The 18,441-nt window shown below is 47.8% G+C and overlaps 1 protein-coding gene across 4 annotated transcripts; it reads right to left on the reverse strand.

Annotated features, from left to right (window-relative positions):
• Positions 1-1,065: 1,065 nt before the first annotated feature.
• Positions 1,066-17,542, reverse strand: ctbp1l (C-terminal binding protein 1-like). Of its 4 annotated transcripts, none has more exons than XM_066717101.1 (11): positions 17,374-17,542; positions 14,106-14,179; positions 13,763-14,003; positions 9,504-9,658; positions 9,096-9,240; positions 7,771-7,977; positions 7,399-7,613; positions 6,994-7,124; positions 6,553-6,680; positions 6,338-6,464; positions 1,066-6,194 (listed from the first exon to the last, which is right to left on the reverse strand). In XM_066717101.1, exons 3-11 carry the CDS (start codon positions 13,818-13,820, stop codon positions 6,020-6,022), a joined length of 1,341 nt encoding a protein of 446 aa, XP_066573198.1. In that variant the 5' UTR covers positions 13,821-14,003; positions 14,106-14,179; positions 17,374-17,542; the 3' UTR covers positions 1,066-6,019. The 4 variants fall into 4 exon arrangements, with proteins under 4 accessions (XP_066573198.1, XP_066573199.1, XP_066573200.1 ...); XM_066717102.1 differs by lacking the exon at positions 17,374-17,542 and adding an exon at positions 17,073-17,251; XM_066717103.1 differs by lacking the exons at positions 13,763-14,003; positions 14,106-14,179; positions 17,374-17,542 and adding an exon at positions 12,031-12,098.
• Positions 17,543-18,441: the final 899 nt, after the last annotated feature.

Raw genomic sequence — 18,441 nt, forward strand, 5'->3', positions numbered from 1 at the left:
CTGTTTGTGCTCTCGGTGTCTCTCCCTCACTGTTTTATTGGTCCTGGAACTGAAACCATAGGGAAGTGGTGCCAGTATAGACAGACAGGCCGAGACAGAGAAGCAGAAAGACAGACAGTTGAACCAGATAGTTGCGAGTTATATAACCAGGGTGAACAGAAAGTGAATGAGCGTGTGCATCAGTGTTGTGCATGTGTGTCAATCTACGCATCAACGTGTGTATGTGTGTATCAGTGTTTCAGGATCATACATCTGTGGGTGTCAATTAGTGAGTGTGTGTGTGTGTGTGTGTGTGAGCGCGCGAGAGAGCGCCCTACGGAATCACAGTGAGTTTTATTAGTTTAGATGCTATACGTTTTTGGCAGTGGCCAGAGCTGTCTGTCTGTAACTCTGCTGCATCAGTGTTAACACATGTGGGGGATCTGTGAGTGTGTGAAGCTGTGTGTGTGTGTGTGTCTGTGAGAGCTGCCAGTGTTGAGATGCCATGTGGTAACAATTAGGGGCAGCTGCTGAACAATAGCTCACCTCAGCACAACAAAAGGATCAGAGCAACACACTAACAATTACACACTGACAGTCATGCTGCTGTAATTACACACTTGAAACTCCCACATGTGTATACTGACACGCTTACAGAGACGCGAGGAAACACACTGACAAACACCTTGACTCACTCACATTGAGAGGCATGTCTTCAGGTTTTCCAAAGGGGTGACAGCCGAGAATCCCTCACTCCACACACACCATCTCCCGCCTCTCCACAATCACCCTCCTGCCCATTCGTCTCTGGTCAACCCCAGTCTGCAGCTGGTAGGGGGCAAAGGTCAAAGTTCACAGAGGGGTCAGGGGTGGACCTGCTCCTGCCACCCACTCCCATTTGAACCAGACAACTGCACAAGACAAAACCCACAAGAAACTTCTGGATTTTTTTTTCCGTCTTTTAAGATTTTATTAAAATATTCTGTAGCGGATTCACCATCACAAACATGATTGTTTCTAACAGAAAACAAAACAAAATTAAAACTGAGAAATGAACAATAAAAAAACAAGCCTTCAGAGTCTAAGTTACAGGGGAAAGATTTATTTATTTCATTTTGCAGTCAGGTGTCAGAAATCAACAGTTTAATAAGTAAAAAAAAAAAAGCAAAAAAAAAAAAAAAAAAAAAAGTGTTCACACAATGTCAAAATGCACTTCCCATTCTCTAAAACTGTTCTCACCAATCAAATCGATTGATTAACAAATCAAAGATCAATCTGACCCACAGTTACCTGTGCCAAGAAAGCATGTCACCCTGTTCTGCTAAACCATCAAGTTTAATTAAGTCACTTCCCCTACAGAACAGTGGGCAGCTCTACAGGGTGCACCCCCCCCTTCCTGCATATACATTTCATTCCAATTAAATGCAGCCCTGATATACAAAAATAATAACAAGAATACAGGGTTAGCTAGGAATTTAGAAAACAGAAAATACAAAACTCCATTTCCTCAGGGTTCCACAGTTTCTATACATCATGTTACACACAGGAGAGGAGGGTGGGGGATAACAAAAGAAACCCCCCAAAAATAAACAGAAACAAAGACGGATATTAAAACAAACGCTGCACTGATCTCTTAGCCCCACATCACTTACAAAAACAAAATATGAACTACTACCACTACCACAGCAAGTAGCACGCACCCAGCCTGCAGGGAAACAGGAAGCCAGATTAAACCAGGAGAACGGAAAAAACACAGTACGAACTCAACAGAAAAAAAGACTAAGAAATTACCGTTTATGGTGCAGAAATTTCATTGAAAAAACAAAAATCAAAACAAAATGCATGAGAATTAATACAAAACGGACCACTGTACTCCCACAGTGCTGTGTGTGTGTGTGTGTGGGGGGGGGGGGGGGGGAGGGTCACTGCACAGAGACAGACAGACAGACTGACAGAGGGAGGGGTTCACCTCTGCCTATACCAGTCTCTCAAGAGTCTCCTGCCCAAACTGCTCCCCCTAACTTCAGTGTGAATGCAGCCGATTGAGCTGGATAAACGAGCCCCTTTTCGCAGTTCTGCGGTCTGCGCTGCTGCCCGCCATGGGGAACAAAACCTTCACTGACAGCAAACAATATATATATTAAAGAAAAAAAAATTAAAATAAATAATTAAACAATGCTCTTTAAAACCTCATAACTGATCCAATATCTTCTACTGGAAAAACTTAATTTTCCCCCTCTCAGCACTTCAGTGAGGGGTGAGCAGAGGGGCAGCTGGACCTCATTTACCCTGCTGAGGTCTTTAATTGCTTAATTTGAGTCATCAGGATAGGGAGTCAGAGCCCCCGTCTTAATCAGGTAGCTCACTGACGGGCTGTTAACCCCTCGAGGCCTGGAGCCACCCTGCCCTGCATCCATACCTACAGCACAGACTCGCTCCATCCAGCCACACACCGTCACTCATTCACACACACACTCACCCTCCTAATCATTATCTGTCATTTAAAAGGGGGGGACCACACACCAACATTCTGGTATTTCACAGCACTCTGCTGAACTACCCATTACTTCATTTTCTTATCATAGTTTCCTAATTTAAGAGTGTGTGTGTATATATATATATATATAAAATGTGTGTATATATTACACATACAAATTCAATACCTACTAGTTTGTTTGTTAAGATTTAAAATAAAATAATTAAAAAAAAGGCCTATAACAAATTTATATATCTTTAAAATACTAAAATATACACATTATATAACCACGCTGTGGTTCCACCCATTTCCATCACTGAATGAAAGCACTGTGGTGCTGAACCGGCCCAGTTCAGCCCTGCTGCTGCTTCCAGCGCATGAGCAGCAGGAAGGGGTGAAATTACATCAGATCACAGAGCTCTACAAGCTCAGTGCCCCCCCCAGGACAAGGGCTGTCCAGCACTGCAGTACAAACCTGCCACCCCCCCAGCACTGAGAGGGACAGAAAACCTCTGACTGCCAAATACACCCACCCTCTTCCTGAAATGGACAGAAGACAGGCAGCAGACAGCTCTGACAGACACACGCCTGCACACACACACACAGCAGGACACAGCGGTAGAGCTGGGGAAGGGAGGCAATGACATCATGAATTTATAATATATATATATATATATATATATATATATATTTTATGTTTCTCTTTTAAAGAGGATCACGAAAGTACAAAAGACAAACCCCCCCCCCAAAAAAAAAAAAAAAAAGAAAAATGATTGAGTCAAAGCCTGAGATTTCGCATTATTCATACATATTTTTATCACTGAATTTCAACGACAACGATATACCCAAAGACTGTTTTCTTATTTGTATTTAAAAGTATTTAGCATAGTCTTCTTCTGTGTTTGTATGTCAATGTTATTTCATGTTTTCAATAGGTTTTTTTTTTTGCATTTTTTTTTTTTTTTTTTTATCTTCGTATAGTAAAGACCTCTGTAGTATCTAATAAAAACTGTACAAAGAGGAAAAGACCATAGAGTACATTCAATACATCTTGACGCTGAGGTACTAGGAGAGTAGATCCCTTGTGACAGAGCAGTTACAAAGATCCGAGGGGATCTTTGGCAGTTATGTTCACAGTGAGTCAATATTCACAGACTGCGCCCCCCTGTGGCCTGGCAGGGACGTGAATGAAACAAGTGTGTCCCTGTCAGGCTGGCACAGGCCGGCCGCTCTGCTACACTGTACAGAGACGAGGCTGCAGTTCAGAGACAGAGGGAAAGAGAGGGGGATGGAGAGAAAAAGAGAGGGGGAGCCCTGACGGTAAATCAAGCCACTCAGCTGCGCAGACAGGCCCCGCTCTGCGAAGCTGGACATTCCGAGAAATGAGCAGCTGACTGCGCACAGCTCACCCTGTAGCCCTGGGGGTTGGAGAGAGACAGAGGGTGATAGAGAGAGAACAAGAAAGAGAAGCAAGAGGAGACCATTGCTTCACTGCGGAGAGCGAGCTCAACTCAGTCCACGCGCCTCTGGAAAACAGCGGCTTGCGTCAGAAGAGGACACTGCACCATCTCCTGCTCCCTCGCTCTCTCCCTCCTTCCCTTCTCATCTACACTGCCCTGATGTTTGTGGGGATCCACACACACATGCGTCAGCCCTTTAACACACACCTGGACTGCTGGAGACCTTACGGGTGGTGGGGATGGGAAACAGAAAGCTCCAATTAAGTTAAAGCAAGTGGTTAAGCACTTAATTCAATGAGGCTGGTGAGTGCAGCAGGGCTGGGATAAGGGTGGCAGCAATCAGACACTGCCCCCTGGTGGTACTGAACTGGCACAACAGCCTTGTGCAGCAGCTCACACCGCGAGCACAGGACAGCACAACGCAAAACAAATGCATTGGATTCAAGGGACTTACAGAAACCATTCTAGGCAAATTGCTTTGTATTGAGTTGTACTGCATGCCTTAAAACTATATATTTTACATATACACACATAAAAAGGTATTGCAGTTCCTTCCTGAATACCCTGTAGACTTGGCCCATCAAGAAAGAGCAGAAGGGATTGGAGGGTTTCAGGTTTAAGCAAGGAGGAGGAGAAGGAGGAGGAGGAGGAGGGAGCACAAGTGCTTTCGGGGGGGGGAAGGATGCAGTCTGAGGTTACTAGAAGGAAACCTAGGCAATAAAAATCATGCCAGCCTGACACGCACAAATCCAGAACCCAGAAATCACCAATACCTTTGGCTTCTATATTATGATTGTTATTACAGTTAGTTATTATAAAATGTTGCCAAACCAACAAAAGGGAATATAAAAATAATCAAAATAAAAATAAAGATGGAGTATCAATCTGGACTCCCCAACACTAAAGGGCACTTGTTGAGAATGACAATGAGAGGGAGAGGAGAGCACCACTCCTGCTCAGACCTGCTCAACCAGACCTTCAGACTCAATCCACAGCCACAGCAAGATCACGATAACGAGAGAGCTGCAGCCCAGTCTCCTGCTCCACATTTTGCTTATCGGGTTCCCACACCATTTTGTTTCAGTTTTTAAAACCACGAGAAACGCATAGTGCCCCCCCCCCATGCAGGGATGCACACCTGGCACCCAACAACAATCATAATAATCATGTTGTAATAACAACAATGACGACGACGACTACAACATAAGCTAAAGGAAAAGCAAACCCAACTACAAAGACCAGTAGTCTCTCTCCCCCCCCCCCTCTGCTTGGATCCAGATTTAATTATCGCATTTCCCAGAGAACCGGAGGTGTACAGCCAACACAAACCACACGCACCCCACTGAGCAGACAGCAGCCCACGGAGAGTGAGAGGAAGGGCAGACAGGAGAGAGTGAAAAGGGAGAGAGAAATGGAGAGCTGCAGGAGCAAACAACTGGGCTTGCAGGCCGCTGGGTTCTGTTGAGTTTGGAGAGAACGGTTCTGCTCTGTAGGTGCAGTTGTGTCGTGTTCTGCTGGGACAGTAGCGCACAGTTGGGTTCAGGTGGGTCAGCTGTGTGCGGCTGGGTTCTGTTCTACCGGGACAGTAGCGCACGTTGGGTTGAGGTGGGATAGCTGTGTACGACTGGGTTCCGTTCTGCCAGGCCAGCTGTGTGCGGCTGGGTTCTGTTCTACCGGGACAGTAGCGCACGTTGGGTTGAGGTGGGATAGCTGTGTACGACTGGGTTCCGTTCTACCAGGCCAGCTGTGTGCGGCTGGGTTCTGTTCTACCAGGACAGTAGCACACGTTGGGTTTGGGACACCTGCGAGTCCTGTGGGGTTCTGTCCAGCTGGCATCGATTCTGTTGCACCAAGTTTTGTTGGTATTGCTCAGTTCTGTTGGGTATTGCTGGGTCCAGTTTAGTTGGGTAGGTTCTACTGTGCTGTGCTTGGTGCTATCCGGCTGTCCTGTTGCCTTGGTTTTGTATTGCGTTACATTGTGTCATGTCGGACTTGGCAGGGCCCAAGCCATGCCCGCCCCTCCCCAGGGTAGCGGTCACTGCCGCCGTCATGCGTCCTGCAGGGCGGAATGTGACGTGGGATTGGGTCGGGGCTACGGTGGGGGCTATTGGTCAGCCGGGACGTCTCTGTCAGGCTCCGGCTTGGAGGTCTGGCCGGGGGAGGGTGTGTGGGGGGGGTGCGAGATGGGCAGGGGACCGGAGACTAGGCCCTCCACTGTGGCCCCCGCCCCTGGCAGGCTGGCACCACCCACCCCAACGGCCACCATCCCCGCAGGGAACCTAGAGGGAGGGAAGGGGGGAGAGAGAGAGAGAGAGACGGAGAGATACACAATGAGTGAGAATATGGAGATGAAGATGAAGATATTTAAGATACATCCCACCCATCTCTGCCCACACCCCCCCCGTTCCTCTCCCTCTCCCACCTGTAGGCGGCCGAGGCTCCGTTCAGCTCTGGGTGGCTGGCGGCCGGGTCCAGACTGGGCCACTGAGCTGCCGCTGCCATCAGATACTCCTTATTGACGCAATTCTTCAGAGTGTCTGGGATACGACCTGGAGGGGGAGAGAGCTGATAGTTCTATTCCTCTTACCATTCTGCCCACATCCCCCTCTCTCCCTCTCCCTCTCTGCCCAGGCATACCTGTGATGGCGCGCCGCACCTCACGTGCTGCCTCCTCCCGCGCCTCAATGGAGGCCTGCTCACTGTACCAGGCCGTGTGGGGGGTGCAGATCAAGTTGGGGGCATCCTTCAGGGCACCTAGGGAGAAACTGCACCGAGGGAGAGGGATTACTAGATGAAAGATGAAAATATCTGTAGGGAAAATAAATGACAACACAAATATAGTCCTCGCAAGAACCATGGGCAACACTCGTGATACTGCGGGCGTGGCATTATAACGAGGGTATTTAAAAAAAGTATTTAATATGGTATAAGCAGAATAGCACAGGAGCACTGTATACGTTAATGACTACGTATGTAATATGTATGTTAACTGCATGCTCTTGGTTGTTATCGAATTCAGGGTGTAGAGGCCACTAAAGCCACCGCGGGTCAGTGCAGGCGCGGGTCATGCTGGCTGACCTGAAGGGCTCGGTCTCGTGGACGTCCAGAGCGGCTCCGCGGATCCGGCCCTCCTTCAGCGCCTGGGCCAGAGCCTTCTCATCCACCAGCCCCCCCCGCGCCGTGTTCACCAGGAAGGCACCCTGACGCATCTACACACACACACACACACACAAATGTGCGAACAGAGACAAGGGCAGAGACACACATGCAGACAGAGAGAGCGAGGAAACATTACTGCAATCATGTCTGTCGATGGGTTTCGTCTCTGTTCAGTGATGCTGCATCATATTACCGAGGTGTGCTTAATGTGATCTTGGTATGAGGTTGGCGTGTGATTGCAGTGTCCTGGGTGCGTGGACGGCATGCGGTGGTCCATGGTGTGCGTTTGCGGTGTCCTTGGCGCGTGCATGTCGGAGCCCTCACCTGTTTGATGGTGAAGTCATTGACAAGGTGGTGGTTGTGCTCATTCAGGCTGCAGTGCAGGGAGACGCAGTCACTGTGAGCCAGCAGGTCCTGCAGGGTGGCCATGCGCTGAAGCCCCAGCGAGCGCTCCACGCCATCCGGAAGGTACGGGTCGTAGAAGATCACACCGAAGCCAAACGCCTTCGCACGCAGAGCCACTGCCTGGCCCACACGGCCTGGGCACATGGGCACACAGGGGGACAGGGGAGATGAGAGGTAGGAGAGTTGAGAGACAGGGAGCGCAACAGAAAAGAAAAGCACGTCAGATGCACATCCCCGTGTGTTTCCTCCTCTATACCTGCCAACCGCCCTGCCCCTCTCACTCCCTCTCACCCAGGCCGATGATTCCTAGTGTTTCTCCGCGGATGCGCGCCGCCCCCCCCGCCACCTCTCGGATCTGCTCCACGCTGCTGGCCCGGGTGCCCTCCCGCAGGGCCTGGTGCAGCCAGCTCACGCGCCGGTACAGGTTGAGCACATGGCACAGCGTGGAGTCCGCCGTCTCCTCCACCGACGACGAAGGCACATTACACACTGCAATGCCTGGGTGGGGAGAGGGTGTTAGGATTGTAGACAGAGGTGTAGGGCGAGAGAGAGACTTCTGTACATATGTAGAAGTAATTGCATTTGCAAGTAACACTCAAGGGCACCGCCATATTTCCACAGGTCAAAAGGTCAATATGACTTATTGTCATTGACAGACCTCAGGTGGAATCTTCAGCGAATGATATGCATGCTGGCATAGCTGTCCGAGATATCCGTAAAATTATGGTCTGTCATTGGGTAAAAAAAATTCTGTAGGCTGATGACAGACCACAGCAACATCCTTTCCGTTGGTCCATGCCCATGTTCTGTGCACCAGTGCACTGGATTTCTAAAGCCAGGAAGTATGCAATGTAAACAAAACTGCACTTTCTTTCCAGCAGAATCTCAGCTGTGCAGCAAAAAAACACGTCTCCATCACAAATAGTTTCCCCTGTGAATTAATACTTTGTGATTGATGCCCCAATTGAATGCTGTGCATGTTTCTACGAGAGATTATTATGGTTAGTTTCACATTCGTGTCTGCATGCACAAATCAGAATGTGTTAAAGCCTACTAACAATTTGACACATTGGATATTTCAAAACTTGTTTTTACACTAATAATGATCTGTTTACTGGTGTGGAACTTTACAGATTTGATAGTTCTCCCACTGGCGCAGGTCCCCAAACATGTCGTGCAATCATTGCATCAATGAACGCCATCTCTGTGGATATCTTATGAGCTCTGTAACTGTCCAGCTCATGCCTGCGAAACCCATTTGGTCTAATGACTGAATATCCTCATATGTAAGTTCATGCTCTTTGCAGTAAATGCATTCTTGGTCAGTTTTTTGCAGTACACATTCCCCACAAGTACACCAAATGTCTGGCGACTTCCTTGCTCGACCCTCCCAGTTTAATGTCCGTGCCGGTAGACCTTTGACCTCAAACCGAATCATCAATGTCACTCGTTATTTCCTACATTTGAACAGTCTGCCCTTAAAGGCTGATACAAATATCCATCAGTTCAATCTGAATGGGTTTCCTCATCCATATTACGCTAGTTTTGTTCATCTCAGTACTTGCCACTAGTTTCCATGTACAGCATATATACATGCATCAAAGACATGGACGCACCCAGCTCGGCCGCTGCTTTGATGTCGATGTTGTCGAAGCCGCTGCCGATGCGGACGATGACGCGCAGCCCCTTGAACTTGTCCAGGTCGTCCCGGGACAGCGTGATGGTGTGGTACATCAGAGCCCCCACCGCCTCGCTCAGCACCTGGGGGGCAGGGGGAGAGTGAGTGTGTTGCGGTTTGTGTTGTGCATCTCTTGCAGGCATACAGGGCAAATGCCCAGTGGGCCGCCGGATGGGCAGACTGTTTGGGCCAGGCCAAAGTGTTGATTGTGAATTGGGTGTACCTTCTTGTGCATCTCCTGTGAGGACTGGGCATATGTGTGAGCGTATGTATGTGTGCGTGTGTGTGTACCTACTTGTGGACCAAGTGCGTGTGTGTATGTCTTTGTGAATGAGTGTTAGAGTACCTTCTCATGTATCTCCTGTGTGGACTGGGCATCGCAGAAGGCCACCGTGGCCACATCCTTGAGGATGGGCATCTCCACAGTGCAGTCGCGCCCATCCAACAGCGCCACGAGGGGGCGCGGGTGCATCGGGCCGTTCAGGATGGGGGGGCGGATGCCTGGGGGGGGGGAGCATGGTCAGCATTGATTACCAATACAGACAAGATGTCAGTAGACAGATTGGTAGTACAGAGTAGGAGTCACTGGCTGAGCTTTGTACTAAAATGAAGGAAAATAAAAATGTATTGTAAAATTAAATTGTAAAAATTAATTGGAGTGATGAATAAGGGTTAGGTTCTGGGCTGTGAACCCAGGCTTTCATTAAGGTTGGGCAGCATTTCCCCTGAGTGGCTGGCTGAGGTGTGGCTCTGTAGGAGCCTAGCTCGACACTGTGGCACTGTCTGGGGTTCAGGCTGCTGTCGGGGCCGAGTGCGGGGTAGGACCTCCTGCTGTAACAGTAGCTACAGGGTCAGCGCACTGCTGTCTGCCCTGCAGCGCTGCGTCCATTCAGCGGGGTTATTCAGGTGTGCAGCTCGCAGGCTGCTGTGCCTACATGAAGATTTGGATGTTTAAGAAAAAAAAAAAAAAATTGTATTTTTTAAGTGGTAGTTTGCCAAAGCTCTGCCGATAATATCAATAACTTACAAGGAGACTCCAGACGCTGCTGGACAATGCCTACACCACCACTACACAAGTTCCCACGGGTGCAGCATGGCCAGACAAATGCAGTACAGTACACTAGCACGCTGCACCACAGTGCACTAGACTACATTACAACAATGCCCTGACCCCTTCTCCCCCCTCACTGCTCCCCCATCCCCCTCTCTCAAGCCAAGGCATGCTGTGGGGTGCTGGGGTGAGGGAGACTGGATTTGGTCGTGACCTAAATTCTGTGCGTCTGGAGAGCCTCCCCACCCTCCCCCCCCCCAGCCCTGAGAGAAACAATACACTCTCATACAACAAACAGTCACACAAAGAGAGAGAGAGGTGTATATTATACACACATTCACACAAACACTACAAATGCACTTTCAATCTCACTCTCACACACACCCTTTTCCCCACACTGTGCTACACAGCCCCACAATACACCACACAGCCCTAGACGAAGAAGCTGTTCTGTCCCGGTTCTGCCGAGTTGTAGATTTAAACCTACATTACCTCACTCCTCAGGACTAAAACCACTCACACACACCCCTCCCCCTGCTTAGCATGACCAGGGCCAATGTGGTCTCAATAAATAACAAGGTCAGTCCAATCCATGACTCTACAGCAATCCTACACATTAACCCGGGTCCACTCACACACAACCTGACTGACCCTACCTCCCCTCCTAGAGACAGGGATGGGTGTGGGGGGGTGTCTGTAGAGAAAGCACCCCCCTCCAGCCAGGTGCCCAGTGTCTGGGCAGAGAGATTACCACAGTGTTAAAAACAATGGGACACATGCTGCCTGCATCTCTGTCTGAAATAACATCACAGCTTGAGAGGACACTATGCAGGCCTGCAGCCCCCCACCCCTCACACTGCCACAGACACACATTGATATTTACACACTCACACACCTGACGTTACACTCATACACACAATATCCATCACAGAGGGAATAGATTAGCATGCATTTGTGACATGAGTTGTGGCCATTACGGATTTTAAATACACGTGCTGAAGTACTGATGTCACACCCGCACGGGCATACTGCATCACATGCCACCGAACAGAGGAAACGGACACGAACCAATACATTAAACACACTGGGGAATTAATAATAGTAGTGATAATGGTAGAATAAAAAGGAAATTCCATTATTTACGGCCACTCTCAAAGCTGTGACATTCCCTCAGGAAGGAGACCAGGAACACACACAAAAAAAAAAAAAAACGAAAAAGCTGGTTTATCTAGCGTCTTCTCACCAGAAACGTACGCACAGGCGCACACGCAAAGACGCAGACACTCACACACACTCTCCCTGATACAATCGAAACACAGGGGAGCAGTAGGCCTCAACACAAAGCCATTCATTCATACGGGAGACACGGTAGCCCCCAACCTCCCTCCCTCCCTCTCTCAATATCTCATTCATTCATTCCTTTACTCACTCGGTCGGTCATTCAGTCCGTCTGCTAGCAAGGCAGTAGTTCATTCTGTCCTGCTCCTTCTCTCACTCCCTCTCTTTCATTCATTCATTCATTCAGCCCCTGGACTCTGCCCACCGCCCCCTCCTCCCATTCCCTCTCATTCAGTTACTCAGTTCTCTCAGTCTATACTTCTCCTAGTGCGAGTGAGGAAGGGAGAGAGAGAGGGAGGGGGAGGGGCAGGAAAGGTTGCTGCAGTGACACACCCTACCCCCCACCAACACACACGATCTCCTACAAACACAGCGCGCGCACACACAAACCAAACAACACCCTCCCCCACCAAAGACCTTACCCAGAACCCCACCATGCTGCACAGAGAAACCACAGCAACAACGGGAGAGATATTGTGCTAACCTTGCATACCGAGACGTGTGGCCTGTGCTCCCCTGTCTCTCTCTCTCCCTGTTCCTGGACAGCGTCTGCCAGACTAGCTCAGCCGGCTGACTGCGTTTCAAACTACCCCCTCCCCCTTCCTCCTGCTCCTCCTCCTCCGCTATCCCTGCCTCCACACCCCCTCCTCCAGTGACACTACAATCACACGCGCCAGCAATACAGCCCCAGCCAATCAGCAAGCAGCTCATTAGCTGGTGAGGGGTGGAACGCTGCGTTGGGATTCCGTTTTGTTATTTGTTGTCATTTCTTAAAGGGACAGCTGGGTCATTTTCACTCAGCACAAGCCAGCTCGCACCATCCCTCCACCTTCTTCCCCTGCTCCCTTGCTTCTTTTCCCCCTTGCTCTCTCCTCTGCTCACTGTATATCCTGCATAATCATTCTCTTCATGAAATACAGTATATAGGTTTCTGCTGTACTCAAAGACAAAACACCACGTGTGTGCCATTCCTCTTCGTTTACACTGCCATTTCTGAGCAGGACCAAATGCATTGGTACATTTGATCAGGATCAGTGGTGTCATGTTTACACTGCCATTTGATCAGGATCAACTTTCAGCCGCCACAAGGGTCCTTGCATGCTAACTAGCAATAAGTCCAAACCTAAATTATATACATATATTAAATGAATCCTTTAGAACACAGAGCTATATGAAGAAAATGTATTCTAACAAGTAAAACCAAAGCACTTGCATATGTTTTCACAACCAAATACTTTAAAATACAATATTTATAGCCATTTAGTGTTCATTTTAACAGTATTTTATTTATAATCAGGGAAGTGTTCTCCTATCTGCTCCTCTGATACGCAGGGTGTTTATTGCCTGCCTTTAAAACATACGCCGCCGCAGTGCATGCCAGAACTTGAGCCGCAAGTTACACTGCAGAATCAAATGCTAGCAATGCATTTAATCTGGATGCGTACCATCTCCCTGAGAGGTGCATTTGATCCAATCGCTGAGCGTTTACACTGCCATTTCTAAGCAGGATCAAATTCTACCGATGCATTTGATCCTGCTCAGAAATGGGAGTGTAAACACACCGTTTCTCCCCCACCCACCTCGGTGTTTGTGTCTCAATCCCTCTCTGCTCCCCTGCTCCATCTTTTTCATTCATTCAGTCACCCCGCTTCACCAACTCACTCTCTGCCCCCACACCATCTCTCTCCCTGACACACACTCCCCACCCCACACCCTGATACAAGACAGACCCCCTCAAGATAAAAGAACAGGAAGGAAATAGAGATAAATGTAGGGGGGGGGGGGATGGGGAGAGAGAAGGAGAAGGAGGAACAGGCCTGTTTGGGCAATCTAAAATATATTTTGAATTGTATAATAACTGTAAAAATTCCCCATACACAGAACCACAGACCATCAGGTTTTAAAATGGGGCACAAATTACTGCCCTAACCCCTCCCTCCTATCACTGCCCTACTACCCCACTAGAAAACTACTGCCACCTGGCCCAAACACAGAAGAACTGACTGTGGGCCACTTTACCTATGATCAGCTTTCAGTCAAACTGACAAACAGACTGCAATTATTACATTCAGTAATAATTATATTGGAAACAATAGTAGTAATAATTAATGACAGCAATGATAGTAACTGATAGCAATAATGATCATAATGACAGATAGGGCAAGAGAAACATGCAGATAGCAAGACAGACGTATATTGTGTCTGGGGTCACTCACCCTCACAGATGCGGTCCAGTCTCTGTCGCTTCACTTTGTGTTTGTCCATTAGAGCCATCGACTGGGAGCCACACGGTCAGCCAGCGCAGCGCGCACACACAGACACTCACACACTCAGTGACACAGTGACATAAACACACATATACACACACACAAACAGCCCTCACGGTACTATACTACACGCTGTCCCACAGACAGTGTGCACACACACACGCACAATCACTCACTCACTCCACTCTGTCTGTGAGGGAGAGAGAGAGAGAGTACAACATACATCAGCTCAACTGTCAAAGAGAGGGGGAGAGCGAGAGAGAGAGAGGGAGGGAGCGTGTTTAGTACTCACCTATGAAGTTATCTGGTCACTGTCTCTGTGGGTCACTCCACTCTCTCCATACTGCGTCTGACCGCCAGAGTTACCTGAGAGAGTGAGGGAGGGATGTAAATTAGACATCGAACCCAAGGTCAATAACAGGACTCTGACACCCTGCTACCCACTCTGTAAGGTTAAGGGAAGGATCACGGACTGGACTGCTGCAGAGCCACTGACTAGACTGGAATGGTTCAGTGAAATGCGAAAGAGACAAATACACAAAGCATACAAATGACTGAACACTTAGACAACATGCGTGCTATAAATCAAATCATTGCCCAGTAAAGCAAGAACACCTAGCTCAAGATATTGCGCAGAAACCACACCATAATAACATGAGACTATAAACCTGGGGCCATTCACATAAATAGACTTGGTCTTTGTCTTAGTATAATTACAAGCAATGCTAAGGATAGACACTCCGTTAAACCCATTAAAGTGTCTTTCCTTAGACTGGTCTGTCTTAATCACACAACGTACTCTGGGATTTTTTAGACGCATGAAGATAGGAAAAACATAGCTGACACTTCCTTAAAACAGCAACAATCCCAGTTAACTGACAATCTATTACAGTCTTGAAATATAATGCAGTAACGCACTCAAACACAAAGCATTTGCTAAAATGAAAATTAACAGTATCAACCTGCTTTGTGTGCAGTCTGTAGAAGACGAGCAGAAACTATGGAAGCATATGCTAATATAGGAGGAAACATGCTCATGCTGGAACAGGCAGAGTTCCTCATCCAGGGTGACTTACAGGATACAAGAGCAAAACAATATTGTAAATAAAATTACAATATTGGGAATAATACAAATTACAATTTCAAAATTACTGGTAAAATATACAGTCGGTTACTGAAATTTTTGGGCGGGGGTCTCAAGGTTTTAGGGAAGTGTGGGTGAGCCAATGGGAGGCTCCACCTGACAGCATCAGCGACAGTGTCTCTAGACTCAGGCCATCAGTTTCAATGGAAAGAGAGACTTAATTGCTAAATTAGTCTGTGGGATGGGAGGCTAACTTTTCAGGCTTAGTCTTAATTTTTATGCAACTAACTTACATTAGACTAGTCTATCAAATTAAGACTTGTCTAATATAGTTTTATGCATGCCAGGTCTAATAATAAGCTATATTTGCGATTATGAGCATTAATGTTATGATGACCAAAACTAAATTTGCATTCAGGGTGCGGACAAAAGACATGACAAATTTCTTGGATCCAAGCAAGGAGAGAGCCTGACCACTTTTCTAAATCTTTTTTTTTTTTTTTTTTTTTAATCGCTTCTTCTGCAGGTTCTCACTCTCAGAGACGTTATTTTTAGTTGGGAGAGTCTGCGTGTGTGCCCGCGATTGGCAGATCCCCCCGACAGACCCAGAGAGTGGAGGACTCGAGGACGGGGAGGAAGGAAGCACCTGCAGAGATCGAGCTCGCCTGAAGAGGGGAGGGGGAAGAGAGAAAGGGGGACGAAAATAGCGGCAGAGAGATACGGGGTGTGTGTGTGTGTGTGTGTGTGTGTGTGGAGAGAGAGAGAGAGTACAGAAACACAGCTGCACACTCAGAGATTAGCTTTTTAATTTTAATCTATTCATTTCTCATTACTGTTTATCTCTGGTTCTGTTCATGTATTATAATGTATTATATATACACTTGTATAAATGTAGATCTAAACTTTGTTTTGTTTACCTCCCCCTACATTATTATTCCAGTTTCTATTGATCATCTGTAGCTCCTTTTGCAAGGCTTTGACAATACAATATTATGGTATGCCAATAAAGCACAATGAATTGAATAGGGGGATGAAAATAGTGCAGAGATGAGAGGAAGTGAGGGGAGAGAGTGAGATGGCAGTCACAGCTGCACAACCCTCCCCCTAACTCTCACTCACTGTGGTCATTGTGGTGGGAGTATGAAATAACCTGTACATCTCTGTCCACGACCAGGGCTGCAGACCCTGCTGTACTGGACTCTCTCTCTCTCCAGGACCAGGCACCGTGCTGAGCTGTAGCCCTTATTATTTCGACAACACAAACATCTTAATAGTCAGTGTGCATGAAGTAAAACGCCAAGATATTAACGTGCAAACTATATTAGTCCAAAATAATGTAAAATCAGCGTGTGTGTCAATATGTGAGATTATATATTTATTTTAAATGAGTAATAACTTTACACGACAAACCCAAACCGCACACACAACAGTGCTGGACTGGACCCGAGAGAGAAATGACCCGGTTTCTGCATCACATCAGCACTGAATACGTACAGTGGCATACAGTCGCCCTGAACAACAATATTCACAGACGCGCTACAATAATTAGTCAGCGAACGATATTTGTTATGACACGCAAATGTGAGAAAGTCCAACTTCAAATTGTGATCTGAACCTGAAACAAAAAAATCGCCCGTCTCCATTTTCCATATTGATATTACACGGCAATGCTTATGAATATGAAACCGGTGCAACAGACAGACAGAAGGACCGAGAGACAGGCTGCAGCGTGCAACACTACCCGAGAGTAAGTCACCGATTGCCGCAAAACAAATAAAGTGGCGTCCAACAGGGCGACTACAGCAGACGAGCAACACGATGGACGCACGACCGCAGCAGTGAAACTTGAACTGAACAACCGCGGAAAGTTCACTGAAAACGACCCCCTCCTCCGCTAACAGCGCAACGTGCGATTCACAGCCCAAAGAGGAAGAGGTTTGCAAGCCCCCCGGTACAGTGCACGGCACCCCGGCCAGCACCGTTAAAACTCGGGCTATATCTGCCTCCTTTTCTGCCCGGGACCTAACTTTAAAAGCCCGTCAGCGGCCCTCTTCCCAACAGTGGCGATTTAATCCTAATTTTGAGCAACTCGTATTGGCCTCAGTAACACCACCGACCCGCTTCCCTCTCCCTCCCTCACTAAACTGATTTTAAAAGTCCGCCATAAATATTCACCTGCGGTAACTCCGTGTGCAACATAAACAAGTTTAAACAAGTTCAAACAATCGCAAAGACCGTTAAAAGTTCGCTAGGCGCCGTGCTCCGTGGCCGGCCATGTGTAACTGCCAGTGGGCGCCGTTTCGTTTTCACAGTGGCGCAAAAAAGCAGACTTTTTTTTCCTTTCTGTTTTTTTTCAAACCCGAATGGCGGAGCTCCCACTACTTGGAGGCCCCCTCGTCCTCCCCTCTGACCCCGCTCGCCCCGGGGGTATCCAGCCCCCGCGGGTGGTACTACGCGAGTCCGGTGCGGCGCTTACCCGCTGAAGGCCGCTGTGGTTTCGGACGGGACGGTGGTGACTCGGGTCGCAATGGGCCTCCTCTCTCCGGATCGCCATGGAGAGGAAAAAAAGAAAAAGAAACGAGGAAGCGGCGCAGTTCACAGGGTCAGGGCGCTGCCGACGAGCACGTCTCCCGGAAAGAGCGGAGCTCGCAGGGTCACGGCGGGCTGGACTAGCGATAGAGGGGCGCCTATAGGCCACCCTGGGTACTGCAGGTTACAATTCAATGATCATGGTGTTAGTACTGTATATATTTATTTAATGTATGTGTTTATGTATTTAATTTATTTGAATAATAATAGGAAGGCAGAATACTATTGTTTTAATAAGATGGAAGTTGTATTAATTAAATAACTGATACACTAGCTGGCTGAGTGACTGACACACTGGCTCTCTGGGATCCTTCATTATGATGCATCTCATGCATTGAAAGAGAGAGAGCCACTGGAGAGGGAGAGCTGCAGGTGATTGCTTGTCCCCTAGGGGGCACTGTGACAAATGTTTCACTATAAAACTGAACTCACTGTCCGGGTACTGAGCACTATGTTGTGTACTGTATTTGCTGTACCATACAGTCTTATGGCTTGATACTGTACATTGGAGTAGTGCAGCTGTGCTCTACTGTACTGTCAGAGTACTATATTGTTTTGTAGTGTCTCTGTACTACACTGTAGTGTAGAGTAACTGTGTTGGACATTGGTGTAGTATGACTATATTATCCAAATACAGTGTGTGGGGGTACTGTGCTGTGTGTGTTACTATGAGGTGCTAAACAGAACACTGTCTTCTTCTGTAATTCATTTCCTATTATTTGATTTTTCATATTGATCTTTGATTTACCATATTTTACAATAAAAGAGGTTTCATGGTTGAGCAGACCATGCACAGAACCAAAACACAAGAGATATATATAGAGAGAGAGCTCCCCACTGCTCCTGTGTGGCAAGGAGGAGCGGGGCCCAGCGACCTGCCCTGACCACAGCCAGTGGGACAGGAGCCCAGCTGAGGGCCTGGACCAAGAGCTCTGCACACACCTGCTCCAGCTGC

The sequence above is a fragment of the Amia ocellicauda genome, chromosome 11 (assembly GCF_036373705.1).
Source record: "Amia ocellicauda isolate fAmiCal2 chromosome 11, fAmiCal2.hap1, whole genome shotgun sequence".
Classification (NCBI taxonomy): Eukaryota; Metazoa; Chordata; class Actinopteri; order Amiiformes; family Amiidae; genus Amia; species Amia ocellicauda.